The sequence below is a fragment of the Lissotriton vulgaris genome, chromosome 3_1 (assembly GCF_964263255.1).
Source record: "Lissotriton vulgaris chromosome 3_1, aLisVul1.2, whole genome shotgun sequence".
NCBI classification, from domain to species: Eukaryota; Metazoa; Chordata; class Amphibia; order Caudata; family Salamandridae; genus Lissotriton; species Lissotriton vulgaris.
The window spans coordinates 925,520,684-925,542,839 of record NC_141689.1 but is presented as its reverse complement, the minus strand read 5'-3'; the positions used below and the strand labels follow the sequence as shown (position 1 = coordinate 925,542,839).

Sequence of the window (22,156 nt, the reverse complement as noted above, 5' to 3'; positions counted from 1 at the left end):
TGGATTTGGCGATTGCGGCACAAATTACAATAGACAGGCAGCCTCATAGGAATACAAGTAAATTTTAAACATAATGGGTTAAATTCACAGAGGAAAGTTTGCTTGTGTATATCTACGCATGAACAGATGTACTCCAACACTTAAGTGTAAAACTTCACTTCTTTGCTATTCATTAAGTGAAAATGTACATGAGGTAGTGTAGACTCCTGGTAGTGTAAAGTTACAATTTGTAATTTTCCACCTTTGTGGAAATCTCCATCACCAAAGCGGAACTCTCACAAAAAAGGACAAAAAAGTGAATTGTTAAAAGCTAAGAAAAATAATCCTGTATAATCATTTTAAACAAATACTAACCTAGGACGCTTCAAAAAAATATACTGCACACTACCTAATAACATTAACTTTGCATTAAATTGTAAATTAATTTACATACATATATTTTTACCATTTTGTAACAAGACATACAAGTAATAATCACAAAATGGTTATTTGTTAGGTTCTAGTTAATTATAATATTCTTTGGACATTTGAAGCTACCGTAAAACATTTTTTAAATAAAACTATTGTGTATGCTGATGGTACCCAATTGTGGAAACCATGCAAAATGATGTAAAAAAATTAAGTCTTTTTTTCAAATTTAAGTATAATTAAAAAAATAATTTGAAAATAATAAAATTACATTAATTCTGCTTATGGTTTTTTACTTGAATGTATATTGATTTTAATAATTCAGTTACATTATTTCCTATAGGGTGTCAGGTGCTATAGCCTGCCTTCATTGATCTAGGAGTGTGTTGCAGTACCAATGGCTGGCCATGTGTGGGCTCGACTTACTCAAGGGCTGGGCTGGGTTGGGGTACATTGAAGCCTTTTTCATAACTATTAAGATGTAGTAGAATTAGAAGTATATTTTGTGAATAACAATTCTTATGTGGATGTGTTTAGTATTAGCATGCCCCTCTAGATTTATTGCTAAATCCAAAACTTCTGTTAGCACAAATGTCCACGACAAAGACCGGGCGCTCTGTATAAAACAGACAAGAGAGGTGGAGATCTCTGGTTATTGACTGTGTTGCATTTTGTAGTACGACTTTGACTACTCCAAAAAGCCTTTAGTGAATCTAGCCTTGTGTTGCTGCAGTAGCTCAAACAAACAATGATATACCAAGGTTTACTTCATGTATTTAAGAACTGTGTGATCAAAAACAGAATATCTAAATGTCTTGACAGAAAGGACAACCATGCCGATACTCTAAATGTTAATCTTTTACACTTAAATATTAGGCTATGCAACAATTCACACTTTTTTCTGTGCAGCACGTAAAAAGTAAACCAACGTGGTTCTCAATAAGCATAAAGGATTTATGTGTCCGTATCAACAAATGACTGAAGGACCTATGAGAGTGTAGACAACTGAACTTACCACCATCATGTGCTGGTTATCATGCAATTGACAAGATAAATCATGACCAAGTTAGGTGTGGAGAATCAAAGCTTTATCATGTGGTAGTAAGTGGAGGCTCTATCACACAACAGTACTTAACTGTTTTACCTTAAAGTAATAGAATCCCATCTGAGACTCAGCAACGCTGATTTGCACCGTCGGGTATTTAGAAAATATGAAAGCCTTCAGCACCTCATGGGTTAAATAATAGAAGCCATGTTGGAATGGGACAAGCTTTTAATAAGGTTACCACAGTAGAACTCAAACAGATTAATGTAAGGTTTTCTATACTTTTTTTATTTTATTTAGTGTTTACTAAATTTTCAGGTATATTTCAAAATGTATATCGAAACTGATTGTGCAGGCCCAAAATCAAGCGTTGGGGTGCAGTGGCGTTGAAGAAGCACTGTCCATGAATATCTTTGTTCACACCCTTCATGGCTCCATGTCTTTGATTCTGGTGGCCCAACTCGACGACTTCCAATTAAGCTGGTGAGGTTAGACACTGGAGATCCACCTCAAAGAGGTAATGGAACATTGAAGGGGGAAATTGAGTTCAGAGACAGGCAGATCATTTTGATCACTTCTGAGGTGTGGCCAATCTAATTAACTAGCTTCACCCAGGGAGTGTGGTGGGGATGTTGCTCATGTTGAACAGTTAAAGGAGCAGAAGGGTTGAACTGCCTGCTTGGGTCTCGGTCTCATGCCATCCACGGTCTATTCCATGGGTACTCACAAACTTTCTCTCGGGGGCCAAATTAACAGTGTGGTTTGTGGCGTAGGGCCACACTGGTGGGGGCGGGGTCATAGCGGGAGGGGGCAGGGCAAAAAAAAAAAAAATGTGACCATGAGGTTGAACACAGGTCCCTGCAGCAGACTCCTTCGTCCACTGAGCATCCAGACCCGGCATACACACACATTTCTCTCTCTCTCCCTCCTTCCGTCTCTCTCCCCGTCGCAGTCCCTCTCTCCCTCCTTCCGTCTCTCCCCGTCGCAGTCCCTCTCTCCCTCCTTCCGTCTCTCCCCGTCGCCGTCTCCCTCTCTCTCCTTCAGTTTCTCCCGTCGCCGTCTCCCTCTCCCTCCTTCCGTCTCTCCCCGTCTCCCTCCTTCCGTCTCTCCCCGTCTCCTTCTTCCTCCTTCCGTCTCCCTCTCCCTCCTTCCGTCTCTCTCCCCGTCGCCGTCTCCCTCTCCCTCTCCCTCCTTCCATCTCTCCCCGTCGCCGTCTCCGTCTCCCTCCTTCCGTCTCTCCCCGTCGCCGTCTCCCTCCTTCCGTCTCTCCCCGTCGCCGTCTCCCTCTCTCTCCTTCCGTCTCTCCCCGTCGCCGTCTCCCTCTCCCTCCTTCCGTCTCTCCCCGTCGCCGTCTCCCTCTCCCTCTTTCCGTCTCTCCCCCTCGCAGTCTCCCTCTCCCTCCTTCCGTCTCTCCCGTCGCAGTCTCCCTCCTTCCGTCTCTCCCCGTCGCCGTCTCCCTCCTTCCGTCTCTCCCTGTCGCCGTCACCCTCTCCCTCCTTCCGTCTCTCCCCGTCACCCTCTCCCTCCTTCCGTCTCTCCCCGTCGCCGTCTCCCTCCTTCAGTCTCTCCCCGTCGCAGTCTCCCTCTCCCTCCTTCCGTCTCTCCCCGTCGCAGTCTCCCTCTCCCTCCTTCCGTCTCTCCCCGTCGCCGTCTCCCTCCTTCCGTCTCTCCCCGTCGCCGTCTCCCTCCTTCCGTCTCTCCCCGTCGCCGTCTCCCTCTCCCTCCTTCCGTCTCTCCCCGTCGCCCTCTCCCTCCTTCCGTCTCTCCACGTCGCAGTCTCCCTCTCCCTCCTTCCGTCTCTCCCCGTCGCCGTCTCCCTCCTTCCGTCTCTCCCCGTCGCCGTCTCCCTCCTTCCGTCTCTCCCCGTCGCCGTCTCCCTCCTTCCGTCTCTCCCCGTCGCCGTCTCCCTCTCCCTCCTTCCGTCTCTCCACGTCGCAGTCTCCCTCTCCCTCCTTCCGTCTCTCCACGTCGCAGTCTCCCTCTCCCTCCTTCCGTCTCTCCCCGTCGCCGTCTCCCTCCTTCCGTCTCTCCCCGTCGCCCTCCTTCCGTCTCTCCCCGTCGCCGTCTCCCTCTCCCTCCTTCCGTCTCTCCCCGTCGCCCTCTCCCTCCTTCCGTCTCTCCCCGTCGCCGTCTCCCTCCTTCCGTCTCTCCCCGTCGCCGTCTCCCTCCTTCCGTCTCTCCCCGTCGCCGTCTCCCTCCTTCCGTCTCTCCCCGTCGCCGTCTCCCTCCTTCCGTCTCTCCCTGTCGCCGTCTCCCTCTCCCTCCTTCCGTCTCTCCCCGTCGCCGTCTCCCTCCTTCCGTCTCTCCCCGTCGCCGTCTCCCTCTCCCTCCTTCCGGCCCTCTCCCCGTCGCCGGCCCTCTCCCCGTCGCCGGCCCTCTCTCCCTCCTTCAGTCTCTCTCCCTTCTTCCGTCTCTCTCCCCATCGCCATCCCTCTCTCCTTCCTTCAGTCTCTCTCCCTTCGTCCGTCTCTCTTCCCGTCGCCGTCCCTCGCCCTTCTTCCGTCTCTCTCCCCGTCGCCGTCCCTCTCTTTCCTTCCGTCTCTCTCCCTCCTTCCGTCTCTCCCCCCGTCGCCGTCCCCCTCTCCCTCCTTCCGTCTCTCCCCCAGTCGCCGTCCCTCTCTCCCTCTTTCCGTCTCTCCCCCGTCGCCATCCCTTCCTTCCGTCGCCCTCCTTCCTTCCGTCGCCCCGTCGCCCTCCTTCCTTCCGTCGCCCTCCTTCCTTCCGTCTCCCTCCCTGCTTCCGTCTCCCTCCCTGCTTCCGTCTCCCTCCCTGCTTCCGTCTCCCTCCCTGCTTCCGTCTCCCTCCCCGCTTCCGTCTCCCTCCCCGCTTCCGTCTCCCTCCCCGCTTCCGTCTCCCTCCCCGCTTCCGTCTCCCTCCCCGCTTCCGTCTCCCTCCCCGCTTCCGTCTCCCTCCCCGCTTCCGTCTCCCTCCCCGCTTCCGTCTCCCTCCCCGCTTCCGTCTCCCTCCCCGCTTCCGTCTCCCTCCCCGCTTCCGTCTCCCTCCCCGCTTCCGTCTCCCTCCCCGTCGCCGTCCCTCTCCTTCCTTCCCTCCCAGTCGCCATCCCTCTCCCTCCTTCCGTCTCCCCCCCGTCGCCGTCTCTCCCCCCCGTCGCCGTACCTACTCCCCCCGTCGCCGTCCCTCCCCCCCGTCGCCGTCCCTCCCCCCCGTCGCCGTCCCTCCCCCCCGTCGCCATCCCTCTCACCCTCCTTGTCCCTCTCCCCGTCGCCCTCCTTCCGTCGCCCTCCTTCCGTCGCCCTCCTTCCGTCGCCCTCCTTCCGTCGCCCTCCTTCCGTCGCCCTCCTTCCGTCACACTTATATTTATTTGCAATGCATAGTTACCAAGAAAGAGTCCTGATGCTGAGAAAGCTAGAAAGACGCATCTTTACTAATTAGATGGGTTTTTAAGAGTTTCCTAAATTGTAACAAACCGTTTGCAATGCAAAGGGGAAAAAATTCCAGTCCTTAACTGTAGTGACAGAAAATGTATATCTACGCATTTGTGAAACCGGGGTTCTGATAGAAGATTGGCCAGGCTTCAGCAGAGAGTTCATGGATAAGTATAGCAAATAATGGAGTACACATCTAGCTATGTACTTTGCTAAATAAGGATTTATGGCAAATGCTAAGACACTTAAACACCGCTCTTTCGAATTGGTAGCCAATGAAGATCCAGAAAGTCACTGAAGATCTCCCTCTGTCATATCGCCCAGTGTGTGTGTGTGTGTGTGTGTGTGTGTGTGTGTCAGCCCTCTTTCTGGGCTGAGACATCTTTCCCCTGCGCGCACACACAGCCGCACCAGAGTACTTCACAGGTCTTTAACCCCTTGCATGCAGATGACAGCCAGGAGCCGTCATGGCACACAGTGCTCATGTGCTGATGACGGCTCTCGGCCGTCATGACCGCACCCACGATCGGAATGTGCCGCACAGGCGCAGAATCGCGGCAGCATGCAAGGGGTTAAAAGACCATTTACATGTTAATTAAGCTTTGTTGTATTTCACCTCTTAGTGCCCCTGCATCTCCACTCTGACAATCACTGGAATCCCCCGGCCCCCACAGAGAAAAGTCTGAGAGTCCGGGCTGCTGCAAAAGGCAGCGTTTGCTGACACCAAAAAAAAAAAAATAAATAAAAAAGAAGAACAGGTACGATGTCTGCACGGTCCGCAGGCCACCAAGGAAGGCTTGCCGGGCCGTACTTTGAGTACCAGTGGTCTATTCCAACACATGAACAAAAATGAGCTAGAGGGGACTCATGAAACAACTTTACCAATGTCAGTTACTATCCATAAATGGCCGTTGCAAGCAGATTAGGCCTGGGTGTGAAATTCCGCTCGCAGAGTTTTGCCCACTCCGTTTAGTGTGTGGAGTTTTGAAAAAAATTCAGCGGAGTTGAGTTTTTTCCTCGCTCATGCTAACAAAATTAAGTTGGCGAACGAGGAAAATCTTACCCCAGACCACCTCCCAGTGAGGCTGCCGCTTGAGTAGAACATCTATTCAAGTGGCAAAAAAATCAAACGCCCTCTTGTGCTGCATGTGGTTCAGTTTGTGATGATTCTACAGCACGTGATAAGCATCCAGTGCTAAAAATGCACAAGAATAGCTCCAACATAATGCACTCCACCTCTTGCAGATCTCCACGTAGTGGAGTTTTTTGGTCACTTCGCAGAATTCCACTTAGCAGAACGGCACCCAACCCTAGAGCTAATTGAAAAATTACACAAGCAATGGCTGAAGAGGGTTGACAGACTGGTACCTTTGCTTCCCCACAGAATATTATTGGCACAAAGTGTGGGTACCGTCAGAGTGTTTTTAGTCCAAAGCAGAACGCTCAAAGGAAGGCAGCAACCATGAAATAAGCAAGTCATCAGAAAATATGTATATCATGTTGAACAGACGAGGATAACTTTTTCCAAGGTTGTGATGTGGTAATTATGTAGAAAATGGCACGATATTTAAATGTTACTTTTTACTTCGAAAGCAGTCATTCTTTTCACGCTCAAGAATAAAAAACTCACAGTGCACTTTTGCGACTCTTCGTCTTCTTCCAGGAACCTCGCATTACAGAGAAATTGTTGCATCATCATGATGGAAACGGTTTCTGAAAAAAAAAAACGTTTCACAGACTGTTTAAAGATACAACACAAATAATGCGAGTGATGCACACAAACACAGTTGAAACAGAAATGTTTAGGATGTAGCAACGTGTGTTTCCACACGAAATACCATCTCAACTCCCACAACTCAAGACTACTTTGTTCCTTTTAGCTGAAGTTTGCCAATAAAGTGGAACTGTCTGGAGAAGGCTACCCTGGTTACAGAAATCAACCAACCAATTACAAAAATACCATAAAATCCCGGTACTTTGGGTGAGAAGTGGGGAGCCCGGACCCATGACCACACTGCCAGAAGATTTCAGAAGACTAGATTGGCATTTTATCAAACTGGTGGATCCTGAAACATCACAGGGAGTGGAATAAAGGAGCCTGTGTCAGCACACACAGTGGCGCTTTGGATGGCTCTATGTCATCAGGTCAGAAAGAGGAACCGGGCAATGGCCACAGTCGCATAGCACCAACTGGCATTAATTGCAGATCTAGCCTGGCAAAGATTTAAAACATGAAGAAGCTAGGGCTAGAAGTATCCACCAGTCCTTCCATACATAGCATATTAATATCGAAATGTGAGGGTGCAAGTTGAGCGAAAATTAATGAAGGACTACTGCACTATAAGCTGGCCAGCATACAAGCTAAATCAACCACATATTTAATGCAAGACAAGTATTGGATGTTCTGCCCGAGATCAGTGGCAGTGGCCCATCAAGAATGTGATTATATCTTGAAATGGAGAACGTGGGGTAACAGCCTTGGAAGCTCAGGTGACTGCTGTGTTCAGGAATGTAAACTTCCTTGTTTGAAGTGTTTACTATGGACTCTTAATATTTGAAGCTGGACCACTGAAGAGCAGCTATTTTTATGTGGCCAACAGAGATGGTTAAGGCGCATCAGTGTAGGCGGAAACTGCTATTGAGAAAGATCAATTGGAGGCAAATGTCAGAAGGTATGAATGTATAACCCAGAAATAAATAAGTATGCTATTGCAGTGATTAAGTCAAGAACGTAGAATAAAGTGAGAAAACTGCAAAATGGGGGTAAAGCTTAAAAATGCGTAAAAAAAAAAAAAAAAAAAAAAGAAAATGTCGTTTTAGTCAGGGGAGGGCGTGTGTATGTGAATCCACAAGTCACCTTAGTAACCAGTACAAATTGAATGAAGTAAGCTCTGATTTTGGTAAGATGACAACCAGCCTTTTGTCAGTTTAGGAAGGTAGGCTAGGGTCCAAAAGAGAGCGTGCAAGTTACAAAGCAGATGGACTGGTAAACCAGAGAGGATAAATGCTTGAGAAATCCTATAAAATTATTGCAGTACACTAGATTGCTTATGATTAGTAGGTGTATGAGTTAATTTGAAGTATGGAATGGGGCACAGGCTGGTATATCTGATAATGAGCAACTGATTTAAAAAATATTGTTACAGCGACTGTGGTGGAGCTGGAGTGTGGCTCAATGTTTGTGCAGTAATAGTAGGCAGAGCCATGACACCAGTCATTCTATCAAAAGTAGTTACCTGATGAAGCACTACAAAACCAGCATGAGAATAGGATGGAGTCTTCCCAACAGAAGTGAAAAGTCAACAGATCTAACAGGCTCATCAATAACTCCCATGTTAGAGCACAGGTCCCAGGTGTAAACAGTTTTTCCATGAAACCGGTCACACAACCTTTTCTGAAGATGGAAGTGTGCTCCCGAAAGCCACTCAAAGAAACACTTTCCAGCTGAAAGGTCCCTTAAGAAATTGCTACGACAGAGGCATTTGTTAGATCAAACGTCCCATCATGTAGCTCATGTATTAAGATGGCAACAGAAAAAGTGAGATGCCAGCAGTGCCTCCCATCATCAGCGAGGAAGGAAGGTCAAAGAACTTGAAGGCCTGGGGAGGGCTGCTGAAGGACGCCATGGAGGCTAATATTTTAGAAGGTGCGAGTCCCCTCCAGTAAACTGGAGATCAAACCTCACTTTACAGTAAAAGTAAACAGAAAAAAATCCATATATTATAGAAAATAAAGGAAAAGATTATAAAAGCAAACAACTCACATGCAGAGGAGTAAAAGGTAGAGCTTCACCCTAAGTGTCAGATAACATTAACATGACACCCAACTCATTTTTTGGTTAGGTAGATGCTCCACAAATTGTTAGCGCTGTAGGCACATGTTGAAAAACTGATTGGAACAATTTTTGAATAGCTTCCATACATACAAAGCTGAAAACAAAGATAAGCGAGCAAATGCTTTAAAGAAATCAGCAACCAGAAAAAATCCCAGCAGTAAGAGATTAGCATGTTACTACAGGAGTAGTTCTTTAACATTCTAACATTTCTTTTTTTTATTTCTGTAATTTTTTATTGTAGAATAATATATATTTACATGGAGCGTAGAATATACATGGGTGAAGGAAGAGGAAGGAAAGAAAAGGAAAGGAAAAAACGCCCCGGGGAGGGGAGGGGGAAGAGTTCGCTGCCAGCTTCCAGTCTTATTGAGGTTAGTCCGATTGTCAGTCTTCCAAGTTCAGTTTTCCGATGTCGTCTGCCGCCCCTTCGTGTTGCTTGGTTGACATCCTTGGTCCCACGCCACGGAGGATAGAAGATAGAGAAAGGTCGAGGAGGAGAACAGAAAGGAGCGTTGCAGGTTACATTCTTGTTGTACGCACAGAGACTGGCTAGGTGGGTCACTTCGCTGATGGTCTAGCTTCGCCGCCTATGGCGGTTTATGCGATGATAGGTAGTTATCTAGGGAACCCCACATATTCGACTGCCTGTGTGTTTTCGGTGAGTGTATCGCTGTAATGTTGTCAGCCCCTCGTAGGTAGGTGATCCAGTTAAGCCATGCTTTAGGCGTGGCTTTCGCTGTGTCCTTCCAGTTACTTAGGACCATTTTGACTGCCGCAGTCAGCAGTAGGTCAATGAGGTCGCGGTCTTCTATAGTCGTGATTGCTGGGGAAGTGAAACCCAGTACCAGGCTGTGGAAGTCTATGTGTAAGGTTACCCCTGCGATTTCGTTAATTAGCGTTCCAATTTTGTCCCAGAATTCCCTAACCTTAGAGCAGCTAAAGAGTAAGTGTTCTAGGTCGCCCTTCCCCTTGCCACAGTTCCAGCAGGAATCGCTCTCTCGGATCCCCATGCATGCTAGGTGGGCTGGTGTCCAGTAAGCCTTATGTACTAACCAGAATTTGGTCTGGTTAAGCGTTGCCGTTACCTTTTTCCTAGAGGTGGATCTCCATAGCTCTGCTCTCTCGTCCTCACTTAGCACCATACCCGCTATTGTACCCCAAAAATTTGTGACTTGGTCATTGAGTTTGGTGGATTTGGGGCATAGGGCTTTGTAAAGGTGTGCCACTTGATGACCTAGTGTGTTGAGTTTGGCGGCGTGTAGTATGAGTGATGGTCTACCTTAATCTTCAGGAAGTTGTATAGTTCTATGCTCTGTAGGTTGTGCTCTTCCCGGAGGGTGTCAAAAGTTAGGTGCGTGCCTTGTTTCTGAAGGTCGTTGGCAATGGAGATTCCATGTCTATACCATGAGTGCATGTTCAGAGTCTTATCCCTGTACTTTATTGTGGGGTTGTGCCAGATGGACTCGAATTGACTTTTCCTTATGCTAGTTGCCATTAATTTGTCCACGCTTAGGAGCGCTGTTTTTGTATTCTTTAGGACGGGGTTGTCCTTGATCGCCGGGTGTCTGATGGTGGTGAGAAGGGTGACTGGGTTCATGCATTTTAGTAATCCCCGCTCCAGTGTAAGCCATGCGGGGGGTGTATTCCGGTCTCGGGTCGAGCCAGTGGAGCCCCTGTCTGGCTATGCACGCTACCTGGAATCTTTTGAAATTGGTTACGTTAAGGCCTCCCAGGTCTTTTGACAATCTAAGCTTGTGTAGGCTTATTCTAGGCTTTTTCTCCCTCCACAGAAAGTTGTTCAGCATTTTGTCAAGTCTTTTGTGGAAGTCTTCCGTGTTTATTAGTGGCAGCATGCACAACATGTAATTAACCATTGGTGTCAGCATCATTTTAATCGCTTCAACTCTCCCCCACCACGTTGTAAATTTGGGAGACCACCCTTCTACTCTTTCCTTAGTTTTCTGGAGAGTGGCTTGCTCGTTGTGTTCCAGTGTGGCCTTTAGGTCCCTCTCGAAGAGGAGGCCTAAATATTTTATGGGCTTCCGTTGCCATGTTAGGCCGGACGTGCCTAACACTGTTTTTGTTATGTGTACGTTCAGCGGTTTGCTTTCGGATTTGTCCCTGTTCAGTTTGTACCCCGAGACCTGGGCGTATTGTTCTATCGTGTCCATCAGCGCTTTGATGGATCTCTCTGGGTCTTCTGTGACTATTAGTACGTCATCCGCGTATGCCGCTAGCTTAAAAGTTTCTTCCTCTACCGGTATTCCTGCTATGTCTTTGTTGGTTCTGATCATGGTTAATAGTGGTTTTATCGCTAGCAGGAATAGAGCTGGTGAGAGCGGGCACCCTTGTCTGGTCCCCCGACCTAGGTGAAGTATTTCTGATGTGCCTCCGTTTACTACCACCCGTGCTTTAGGGTAGTTGTAGAGAGCCATTACCATCTTCCTATAGTTGGGTCCTAGCCCAAATTTCCCCATGCATTGGTCTAGGTATGGCCATGACACCCTATCAAAAGCTTTCTCCGCGTCTAAGGCTATCATGACAGCTCCGTTGCTGCTTTTGGAGGAATGGTTAATTATGTGGCATAGTAGCCTTGTGTGTCGTGGGACATACGTTTTTTAGGTAGCCTACTTGGGAGCTGTGTATAAGCTTAGGTAGGTATGCATGGAGTCTGGTTGCTAGTATTTTTGCGTAGATTTTACAGTCTACGTTTATAAGTGAGATTGGTCTAAAATTCTTTGCCTGGTTGGTGTCCTTTCCTTCCTTTGGTATAACTATTAGGTTTGCTTCCGCCATTGACTGTGTCATGCGTCCATTCTGGACACACTTCGTTAAGACTTCTTGCATGGTTGGTTTGAGAATGTGCAGGTACTGCTTGTAAAATCCTGCCGTGAAGCCGTCTGGCCCTGGTGCTTTGTTGTCTTTCAGGCTTGCTGTGGCTTTCCCTATTTCGTCCTCCGTTATAGTTAGCTCGAGGATGTCTCGTTCCTTTTCTGATCGCGTTGGTGTAGATATGCTACCTAGTAGTTCTTTGCCCCCATCTTTTAGTGTTTCGTCTCTCGTGTATAGTCCCTCATAAAAGTCTCTGAAGACTTCCAAAATGTCCTTGTTTGCAGTCTGTGCCTTGTTGTGACTGTCTTGAATGGCCCCAATCGAGTGCTGTTTGCGTTTCCCCTTAAGGTAGGATGCTAGGTTTTTCCCTGCTTTGTTTGCAGTGCACAGGTTAATAGATTTGTATTTATTAATCCAGGTCCCTGCTCTCTCACTCAGTATTCTGTTGAGTTCGTACTTCCATTTAGTTAGGCATGTAAGGGTGTTCTTATCTTCTAGGTTGGCTATGTGGCCGTTCTCTAGATTTTTAATTTCTTTTTCTAGGTCTGCAATTTTTTTTTTTATTTCTTTCCTTGTTTAGCCTGCCCTTGATTGTCAAAACGGTCCCCCTGATGGTGGCTTTCAAAGCGTCCCATAGCAGTTCTCGGTCTGTCTCTGGGGTGTCGTTTATTGTTATGTTCTCTTTTATAGCCGCTTCTATCTCTGCTTTCGCAGAGATGTTGGTGAGCAGATGGTCATCAAAAACGCCATCTTCAATTTGGTTTTTCGTTGTGCTTCCCTGATAGGGTTAGGCTTATATGCGAGTGATCTGAAATTGTCCTAGGGCCAATTTCCGTGTGGTCTATGAGGTGGGTGTGTGTTTCTGACATGAGGATGTAGTCTATTCGGCTGTAGGAGTTGTGTGGGTTGGAGTAAAAGGTATATTCTCTAGCGTCTGGGTTACTTAGACGCCACGGGTCCTTCAGGCTAAGTTTGGAGCACAGATTCCTCAGGATGTTGCCTCTGTGTGTGGCTAGGCTCGGTCTGTGGGGGTGCTTGTCAATCGCTGGGTCTAGGACCTGGTTCATATCGCCAGCAACTACAAGAAGGTCATCTAGTGGTAGGGTGTGCAGTTGCGCTCCCACTCCATCCCAGAAGGGTTTATCGTCAGTGTTTGGGCATTATATGTTGGCCACGTGGATTGTCTCCCCCGCTCTTCTTAGGCTAGTCACAAGAGTTCTTCCCTGGGTGTCTGCCTGTGAGTCTACCACTGTTAGCTTGGAGTTCTTGCTGGTTATTGTCACCTCCCCATTTTTCTTGTTCTGTGCCGGTGACCCTATAACATTGCCTATCCAGCTGGCTCTGAGGCGCTTTATGTCCTCGGCTTCTAGTCTTGTCTCTTGGAGTACAAATATGTCGCCCTTAAGCTTTCTGAGGTGTTCGAGCACTTTCCTCCTTTTCACCGGACTGTTGAGACCTTTGACATTCAGTGATACTATCTTAATGTCCGATGAGAGGTTTGTCTGATTGTTGTGCGTCATTTGTGTGGTTTTACGTTTTGCGATCGGTGTGGCCTTGCTCTGTATGGATTGCTGTATCCCCCGTTTTCTGGTGCTTGTGTTGCTTGTTTGTGCCTGTGCTTACGCCTGCGCTTGCTGCTCCTAGATGTAGATGAGGAAGTTGTAGAGAAAGAGTAGTAGAAAAGAAAGTGAAAAAAAGTAACCCCATGTATGTGCTCCCCGCTCCCCCCACCCTCCCCTGCCTCCCCTCCCCTCCCACCCTTACTTGCTGAGTGGGTGTGCGACAACAAAGTTCCTTTGCACCGCATCGTCCCTCAGGTAAAGTTTGTGTTCTTTATTTGGTAGAGCCTTGAAAGTTGTAAAATGCACAGTCTGTTTCAGTAGTTCTCTTTCGGCCCATTGTTCCATTTCGGTATCAGACTACCCTTTCGCAATCCTTCACAGTCCTGAGGTAGGTTTGAGCGAGATCGTAAGCGTTGTTTGCTTCCCATTTCTGCACTTTGCCAACCTGCTCTTTTGTCCGAGTCGAGGTAGATTTTACCAGGCATATGATGCTAGTCCTTTCTCCTGGTGGTCAAGGTTCAAGTTCATATGTCACTTGGTTATTTGAGGTAGACATGTTGTCCTGTTGCATGTGGTGTGCCTTACTCAGATTGTCCGGTCACGTCGGGAGAGGCGCTTCTTTTCGCTGCACCGGGGCTTTTTGTTTCCTCCATCTCCTCGGCTGGTGGACCCTGCAGATACCGTCTTAGGTCTCCTGGGTTTTCAAACACCATTGTTCTCCACTTGTCCATGACTTTGAACCCGGCCGGGCCAACGAAGCTGGCGCCTCTTTTCCGCAGGGTTTCTCTGAGGGCCATAAACCCCTTCCTGATCTCGACCGTTGGCTTTGAGTAGTCTTGGGTCAGGACTATCTTGGAGCCTGCCCATATCAGGTTCTGATTTTTCCTGGCGAAAGCAAAAATGGCATCAGTTTGGTACGCTCTCAGAGGGTTGCATATGATTGGTCTTGGTCCTTTGCCCATCGTTGGTTTCCCTGCCGGCACCCTGTAGGCCCTTTGCACCTCGAACTGCCTTCCGAAATTGATGCCTGTGAGTTTGGGGATCATCTCCTCAAGCATGGCTGCACACGAGCCCGCTTTGTCCTCTGCCCCCTCCGGCACACCCAGGATCCTTACATTGCCTCTTCTGGCCCTGTCGTCTTGCTCAGCTAGCTGTCTCTGTATGGCCTTCGTGGCCCTCTGGCATTCTGCTATGGCCTTGGTATTGTCCTTGGTTGCATCTTCCACCGAGCTGATTCGTCCTTCTGCAGCTTCCATTCTTATGTTGGTTTTGTGGAGATCAGCTCTTATTGCAGCCAGCTCAAGTTGCATGTTCTCCACCTTTAGCTTTGTTTCCTTCGCCACCTTATTCCCCTCGTTAATTCTCTTTAGGATGGTCTCTAGGGTGGCTGTTTCGCCTTTGGTTTTCATTGGGGATCCTTGATTGTCTATTTTGGGCTTCTTTTGGTCTCCGACCGTTTTCCCCTCATTGATCGCCATAGTTCCGATGCCTCTTCGCGACAGAATATTGCCTAGTCGCCCTCCCCTTTGAGTCACTGCTGGTGTGCTTGCTAGAGTTGCTTTTGATGATGAGGCGTATGATCCTGGAGATCTGTATCTGCTTGGCTCTCTAATGTACCTTGTTCTGGTCTGGCTTTGAGACCTGCCAGCGTTTGCTTTGTCTCGTTCGTGGCCGCGGCTTTGCGCCGTCCGCCTTGCGAAGCTTGAGTGGGTGTGCGGCTTGTGTTGCGCTGGGTGTTTCCCTTTGACCCTTCTGGTATCTTGTTGTCCTTAGGCCCCGTCTGCTCGCGGGTAGCGGACCCTACGTAGTTGGCCTTATTGGCTCTTACTCGCAAGGGCTTGAGGGCTCAGGAGTGGGCTGGTTGGCGCATCGCTTCTTACGCGCGTGCGATGTGTGGTTACGCACTTTCACCTTGCCTCCGCTTTCCCCCTCTTAGTTGGTGGGTGCCGAGTGGTGCCTGTTGGCCGCTTGCTTCTGCTCCCCCTGCCTGTGTGCATGTGTGTCCGAGTGCTCCTCTTTGCCTTCCTGCGCACCTGCTGGAGTGGAGATCACGGTCGCAGCGTTTGTGCTCTTGCGGTTCTTTGCTTTCCTGCCGCTACTCCACACTCGCACACTCCCTTTGCGCCCGCCTCACCCTAGTCGTGTGCTTTCATGCCTCAGCTCCTCTGTGCCCTCGCGTCTATCAGCCGCCGCCCTCAGCTGATGCCTCTGTTCGCGGTTGAGGTGTTATAAGTTTGCGTGGTTCATGCGGTGGTTGCGGTTCATGCGCATCCTGCTAGGCGTGTACCATTTCCGGCGTCTGTTTACGCGCCGCTTCACTTCCGGTAATGGCGGCCCCCATGAGCGGCAGTGGTTTCGGTTTCGTCTCAGTTGCCGTTCTTCGTTGTCAAACGGGTGCTTGGTAAGTGTTGGAAACCGCTACCATTAGCCACCATTAGCCGCTTGCCCGCTTGTTGGCTCCCTCTGCAGACCCCTGCGTTTGTTTGCTGTTGCGCCGTATTCTATTTGCCCAGCCGCTGCTCCGCTTCGCAAAGCCTACACCCCCGCTCACCTCCTGTTTCCCTCCTCCGCTCGCACTGGTCGCTGTACCGGAGGGGCTCGTTGGGGGTGTTCTTTGTGCGGCTGCCTTCTCTCCTTTCCGCGATTACTCTGTTTGGTAGCCGTGGCTTCTCCTCCTGCTTACGCAGGGTCTCGGGAGCTTCGGGGTGCGATATCTTCGTGTTGCATCGGCTCAGTCTTGCAGTTCCTCGATTGTCTTGTAGTCTTGCTTTTCCCCTGCCTGAAACTGGTTTACTGGGTTTGCACAAACTTGTTTGGCGGGTAGTAATGGCCTTAGTTTGCCTCAGGGGTGCAGAGCGAGTGGACTCAGACGACCGTCCACATTGCCGTCCATTTCTATCATTTTAAAGCATTAACCCGTTCCGTGCTCATGAAGTGCTCAGCTCTTCATGAGGCACGGTCGCGCTGTGCTCTCAGCTCATCATGACACTTGGGCCGCGCCCACGCGGCGATAATTCCACTGCTGTGCTGGGCAATTCATTTGAACGGTTAGCACAGCGCCACCGTGCTGCATGACGAGCCGAGCTAGTCATGAGCACCAGGGACCTTCACGCGTCTTTCCTCCCTCCAGCACAGCAGGGGAATTAGTCCCGTGGGGGAGGGGTTAAACAGCACTTGCAAATTAGTGGATGTCATCCAGAAAGGACTTTAAATTACAGCTCCTCAATTAACCAGCAGAACCTTGCTTCTTAGCTCTAGACTTCAGAAATGGAGAAATCACTAACTGTTTACACAGGGTGCACACATCTTGGCAGCTCTGGGTGTAGGCAAGGGGGCTAGTTTAGCTCCGCAGCCCACACAGCGCTTGTCCCATGCTTTCATCCATGAAGTCTAATTTGTGAATGAAACTAACTGCTTCAATATGCAGGACCAGACTGCAAAAGACAGACAGTATGCAAGTCTGAAGCACCTTACCCACTCTTTTCCCTGGAGAAAAAACAAAAAAAGAAGTCAAGCCTGAGGCACATCCCCACAACTTCCCCACCCACCTCACCCCGTTCTGGTTTCCTGTCTGCAACTCCGTTGTGAATTAAATTGCCCCATACTGACACTTGGAAGCATCTCTAAATGTGGACCATCAGAGTCCTATCACCAATTCTGGACCAACGATTGCACTCTAATCTGCATTGCCATCATGGCCCTGAACTCACACCTTGTAGGTACTGAAATAAAAGCAACAACATATTGATAAAGCTTACTTTTAACTGCCCTGTTATGTAAAGTAGTTTTTCTTCACCACTAATGACCACAGGCAAAGCGATGGCCATTTTGCCATGGTCAACTTTGGTAGCGATCTTGATGCATCATAAGTAGTCATAACATCTTGGAACAAAATATTCACTTCTAACACCTCATCTTCAGCAAGACTAATCCATGGTACGAACAACTCGTTTGATTTTACTCAAGTTTAGGAACTATTAATATCTTTTTTTTTTTTTTTTTGGTGCAAGTACCGTCAAATGTACACAGCATACTGCCACAACCCGGAGGCCGGCTGCTATAGTGCAAATGGTTAATCAAGAAGAAAGCATAGTCAATCAACAGTTCCTACATGCAGTGCTGCAGAACAGCGTAGTAATGTATTAACAGTACAGACATAAGGAAAGCTCATCAATTCGTCTTACTTTTGTCATTTTGTTGTAACCTAAAAAAAACAGAACAGAACCTAAGCATGTGCAACATGACAATCACAGTAGGGGTGGAACCAAGTGGCAGCCGTGTAGCCAGTGGACAGTCACAGTTCACAGTAGGATGGGGACATCTGGATGCAGTGGGGGGGATGGGTTGACCACTCAGAAGGACAAAAGTGCCTCATCTGGTTATGAGGGCCAGTGAGACTCCGGCTCACTCCACACTTCCTCCCCTGGTCGGCCCATCAGCGCGCTAACACAACAAGACAATCTTATACATCATCAACATGTGAAGACTCAGTTATCAAATAGCATTGCAACGGGGCCCAGATATCTGTGGGCCTGGAGGAGGGCGGCAGCAATTCCGCGTATGTGTGTAGTTGTTCCTGGCAATACACCAGGTCACTCACCCACTCCTTAAATTTGGGCGCCCTTCCCCATCGACAGGCCACCCTACGCTTGGCCAACAACAGAGCCATCGCTACATACTTGCGGTGAGCCGCCTGTAGGGGTTCGACATACCCTAGCAGAGCCATTAAGGGGGAGGGCGCCACCGTCGTGTTGATCATTGTGGAAAGGGCCTGAAACACCTGGTCCCAGTACTGGAGCACCCGGGCACAGGCCCAAGCTAGATGCAGAAAGTCAGCCCCAGGAGCCCCACATCTGTCGCAGGTGTCATCATCCCGCAGCCCAAATTTGTGTAAACGTGTCGGTGTGTGATATAATCTATGCACAAATTTGTAGTGAATAATCCTGTACCTGCTGCTGGAGGAGATGCGTTCCGTCTGCTGCAAGCAGAACGTCCACTGTTTATCAGTGAGGGGAACAGGCAGTTCACTATCCCACTTCGCCCTTGCAGGGAGCTCAGGGTACTCAACATTGGCACGGACTGATCTATAGAGAGTAGACACAAGTTTGCAGGGCTTCTCAAATTGCAATATGTGCTGTAAGGAAAGTAGGACAGGAGGCTCGCTCGGGAAATCAGGCGTAAGGGCCTGCAGGCCATGTTGCAAGCGCATGTAGTAGAAGATCTCGAGAGGGGTAGGCTGTATGCCCTCATACAAGTGATCTTTGGAGCGGAACGTGCCATTGTTATACAAGTCCCCCCATGTGCGCACATGAATTTTCATCAGCAGTCTCTGAAAGCCAGCTTCTTGTAGTAGCGGGATTTGTGGGTGATATGTCAAGTGAAGAAGGGGGGCGTAAAGCAACTGCAGGCCCAGCATCTCACTAATGTGCAACCAAGCTGTAACCGTGCTTGTCAGGGGTCTTATCCCTACCTCCCACTACAGTGTACAGTGCTCCCTCTATAGGCGTGGGATGTGCTAGCCGATGCCCCGCCGCTAGTTGTGGCATGTACCTAGGTTGCTTCACCCAGAAATAGGCGAAATGGGCCTGGGCCGCCCGGAAATACAGCTCAAAATCAGGCACTCCGAACCCACCCTGAGCGTAAGGCCTAGTCAGCACCTCCCACCGGAGCCTGGACGTCTTTCCGCCCCACACCAATTTAAGCAATTCTGACCGAAGCCGCTTAAAGAAATACGTAGAAGGGTATATTAAGAAACAGATAAAGCAATTTTGGGAGCACAATCATTTTAACGAGGGAGGCCCTCCCCGCCATTGACAGGGTAAGTGTTATCCACCGTGAGACCTGATCACTGATCTTGCTCATTGCCGTACCGTAGTTAGCCCTCATGAGCGCCTCTCTATCTTTCTCAATGTGAATTCCCAGGTACTTAAAGTCTCCTTCACACCATGTAAGCGGATATTCCAGTGGGAATGCAAGTGTGGCGGCCGTGAGGGGGGAATATACAAGATTTAGACCAGTTGATCTGTACTCCTACGAGGGCCCCGAATCTAATGAATTCCCTAAGCAGGGGGTGTAAATTATCGCCTGGGTGTCTAACAGAGCGTGATATCATCCGCGTACATGGATATGAGGATCTGTCTCTGGTAGCATCGCAAGGCGCTGTCCTTGTAGTGTTGTCGTAGCTTAGCAGCGAGAGGCTCTGTGGCTATGGCAAAGAGGAGGGGGGACAGGGGGCACCCTTGCCTAGTCCCTCTAGAGACAGGAAATTCCGGGGAGAGCTGCCCATTTATAAGGACCCTGGCCGTTGGGCGCGTATACAACAGCTTTATCCAGGAGAGGAAAATCGCCGGAAAACCCATGCATCCCAGCACTCCAAATACATAATCCCACTCCAGCGAATCAAACGCTTTAGTGGCGTCTAAAAAGATGGCTGCCATAGGCAAATCCTCATGGACCGAGTCATACACTGAGAAGAAGGTGCGAAGGTTGTGGGACGTCGCCCTGCCAGGGACGAAGCCCGCCTGGTCCGGAAGGATAAAGTTTGGCAATAAAAGGCTAATGCGCGTGGCTATGAGCTTAGCAAGGATCTTTACATCACACGTCAGCAACGAGAGGGGTCTATAAGAGTCGCAGAGCGAAGCAGGCTTCCCGGGCTTAAGCAGGGAGATAATCAGCGCAGTTCTCATGGACGCGGGGAGGTGACCCACTTCCAGAGCATCCTCATACTTCCCGCAACACTGGGTCCATGAAGTCAATGTATGTTTTATAAAATTCAATAGGGATGCCATCAATCCCAGTGGCTTTACCCGATTGCATACTCATGATGGCCTCTCGGACTTCATCCAGCTCAAACGGGGCACTCAAAAAGGCCCTCTGAGAGTCACTTAGCCACCCCAGCGCCACATCAGTTAGGTAGTCGTCTAAGGACGGTCTCCCTGCCCCAACAGAGGCGTACAATGTGCTGTAATGGCTGACAAATTCATTAAGTATCTGAGTGGAATCCCTGAGCAGAAGCCCCTCGGCAGTTTCCAATTCCAGTATGACGGTCGGCGTCCTCATAAGCCTGACTGCAGCAGCTAACGCCTTACCAGGCCTCTCACCCTCCCCATATCGACGTGCGACCCAATACTTGTGCCTGAACCTAGCCTCGCGCGCAGCCTCATCCGAATATTCAGTTATCAGATCTCTGATCTCAGCCAGCGAGTCACCGTCTGGGTGTATACGGAGGGCCTCCTCCGCACGCCCCATTCGGGTCTCCAACGCTTTCAGTCGTGTAAGAATAGCCTTAAGAACACCAGAGCCCTTCGCGATACAGAATCCCCTCAGTGTAACTTTAAATGCATCCCATATGGTCTCAACATCTTTCACAGAGTCCTTATTCCGTTTAAAAAAATCCAAACATTCCTCCTGAAGCTCCTCCCGAAACTCCTCATCCAAAAGCATTGCAGGCTGCATACGCCACGCTGTAACCGGGGGGGCCTAATTCCGCCCCTCGCAGGGCAATATGAACCGGGGCATGATCCGAATATGTCCTGGGGAGGTGTCGCGCACATGTCAGTGAGGCATAGAGATGAGCGGTTAGGAAGAAGTAGTCAAGCCGAGCCCAGGATTTCGCCTGCGCGGTAAAGTGTGTGCCCTCCCCCTTCGGCCCGCAGTGTGCGCGCCACGCGTCTATAAGGTGATTTTCTTCCACAATGGCGCGCAGGACCTCTCGCCCCTTTGTGTAGGGATGTGGAGCCTGGTGTGAGCGGTCTAGGGTCGGGTTCATGGTCACATTAAAATCCCCCCCCCCAAATTATGTGCTGCGACCCAGTCTCCACCACTGCAGCCCACAGTGTTTCAAAGTATTGCGGATCATCCACGTTGGGCCCATAACAACAGGCCAAAGTGACTGTCATGCGTCCCAACCTGCCCCATATCAAACAATATCTCCCCTGCGCATCCGTCTTCGAGCCAGCCATGGAAAAGGGGGTAGATCTTTTCACTAATATCACCGTGCCCCGGGCATATGAGGAATATGATGAGAACGCAGCGCATGAAGCCCATCTGCTACCAAAAGCTTTAGTTCTGTGAGGTGCAAAGTGCGTTTCTTGCAAAAAGGCTATATGTATGTTATGGCGGTCCAGATAGCCCAAAATGTGCCTCCTCTTTCGATGATCCTCCAACACCCGCACATTCCATGTGAGTACATTCAAACAGGTGTCCCCCATTCAGAAAGCACACGACATATCCGAAAAACAATATGAAACGACAAACCACGCGTCCACCAATATACACGTCGTGCGCCAGCCTGCCCGACCACTGTTTGCGACCAATAGTCCCCCCCCCCTCCATAGTATCTCCAATGTACCACCGCACCCCAAAACAGGTAGGCGGTCGAAGAACCAGTTGTGCACATGCCAAAAAAAACAAACCCCAACCATTGAGCCAGAACAAACCCAAATATCCAACCCAGTAAGTCGTAGAGAGCTTCGTCCAGTTATCAGCTCGTCTGACGTGCCCCAAACCGTAGTCGGCCACTCGACCAATATCCCCTCCCGTCCCTTGAACAGCAGCATAAAATAAAGAACAGCCGTAACCGTAGCAAGTAACCAAGGTCGTAGGCCCAACTCGTTTAACGCAATGGTCGATCTCCAGTCCATCATAGTTGCAGCATCCGGAGATCGGAACCAGCGTTGCCCTCCCCCCACCCACTGAAGCACCCCCAACTCGCCAGCACCCGATGCCCGCCCCCCTCCCCTAGCAATCCCGCAACAGTAAAACATCAAAAGTGCAATTTGTAAAGTCCGTGGGGTACACCCGTTCGGGGTACTCAGAGGTACACCGTCTTCCACCCCCATTCCTCTGCCCTCCGTTCGCATCCACCCTTACCGTCTCTGTCCAGGCGGGGGAGAGAACATGGGGGTGGGGGCCTGGCATACAATGATACCTGCGGGTCCACCCGACCCGCGTCCCCCAGGGGGGTCAGTTGCAAGTGTTCAAAGTCGAAGCAGCAGTCGTTCTAGAGCAGCGAAGGGCGTAGTATCACAAACATCATTCACTCCGACCCAGATTCGTGTCCGCCGTCCACATTTGCAGCTCTCCGGTC

General features: G+C 49.5%; 1 protein-coding gene across 1 annotated transcript in view; it reads right to left on the bottom strand.

Annotated features, from left to right (window-relative positions):
• Window positions 1–22,156, bottom strand: part of LOC147727223 (annexin A1-like) — a 137,914-nt gene that overhangs the window by 78,237 nt on the left and 37,521 nt on the right. The window contains exon 2 of the mRNA XM_086961273.1: window positions 6,470–6,552. Coding sequence (XP_086817399.1) covers window positions 6,470–6,538 — 69 coding nt within the window. The 5' untranslated portion in view covers window positions 6,539–6,552. The remainder of the gene's footprint in view (window positions 1–6,469; window positions 6,553–22,156) is intronic.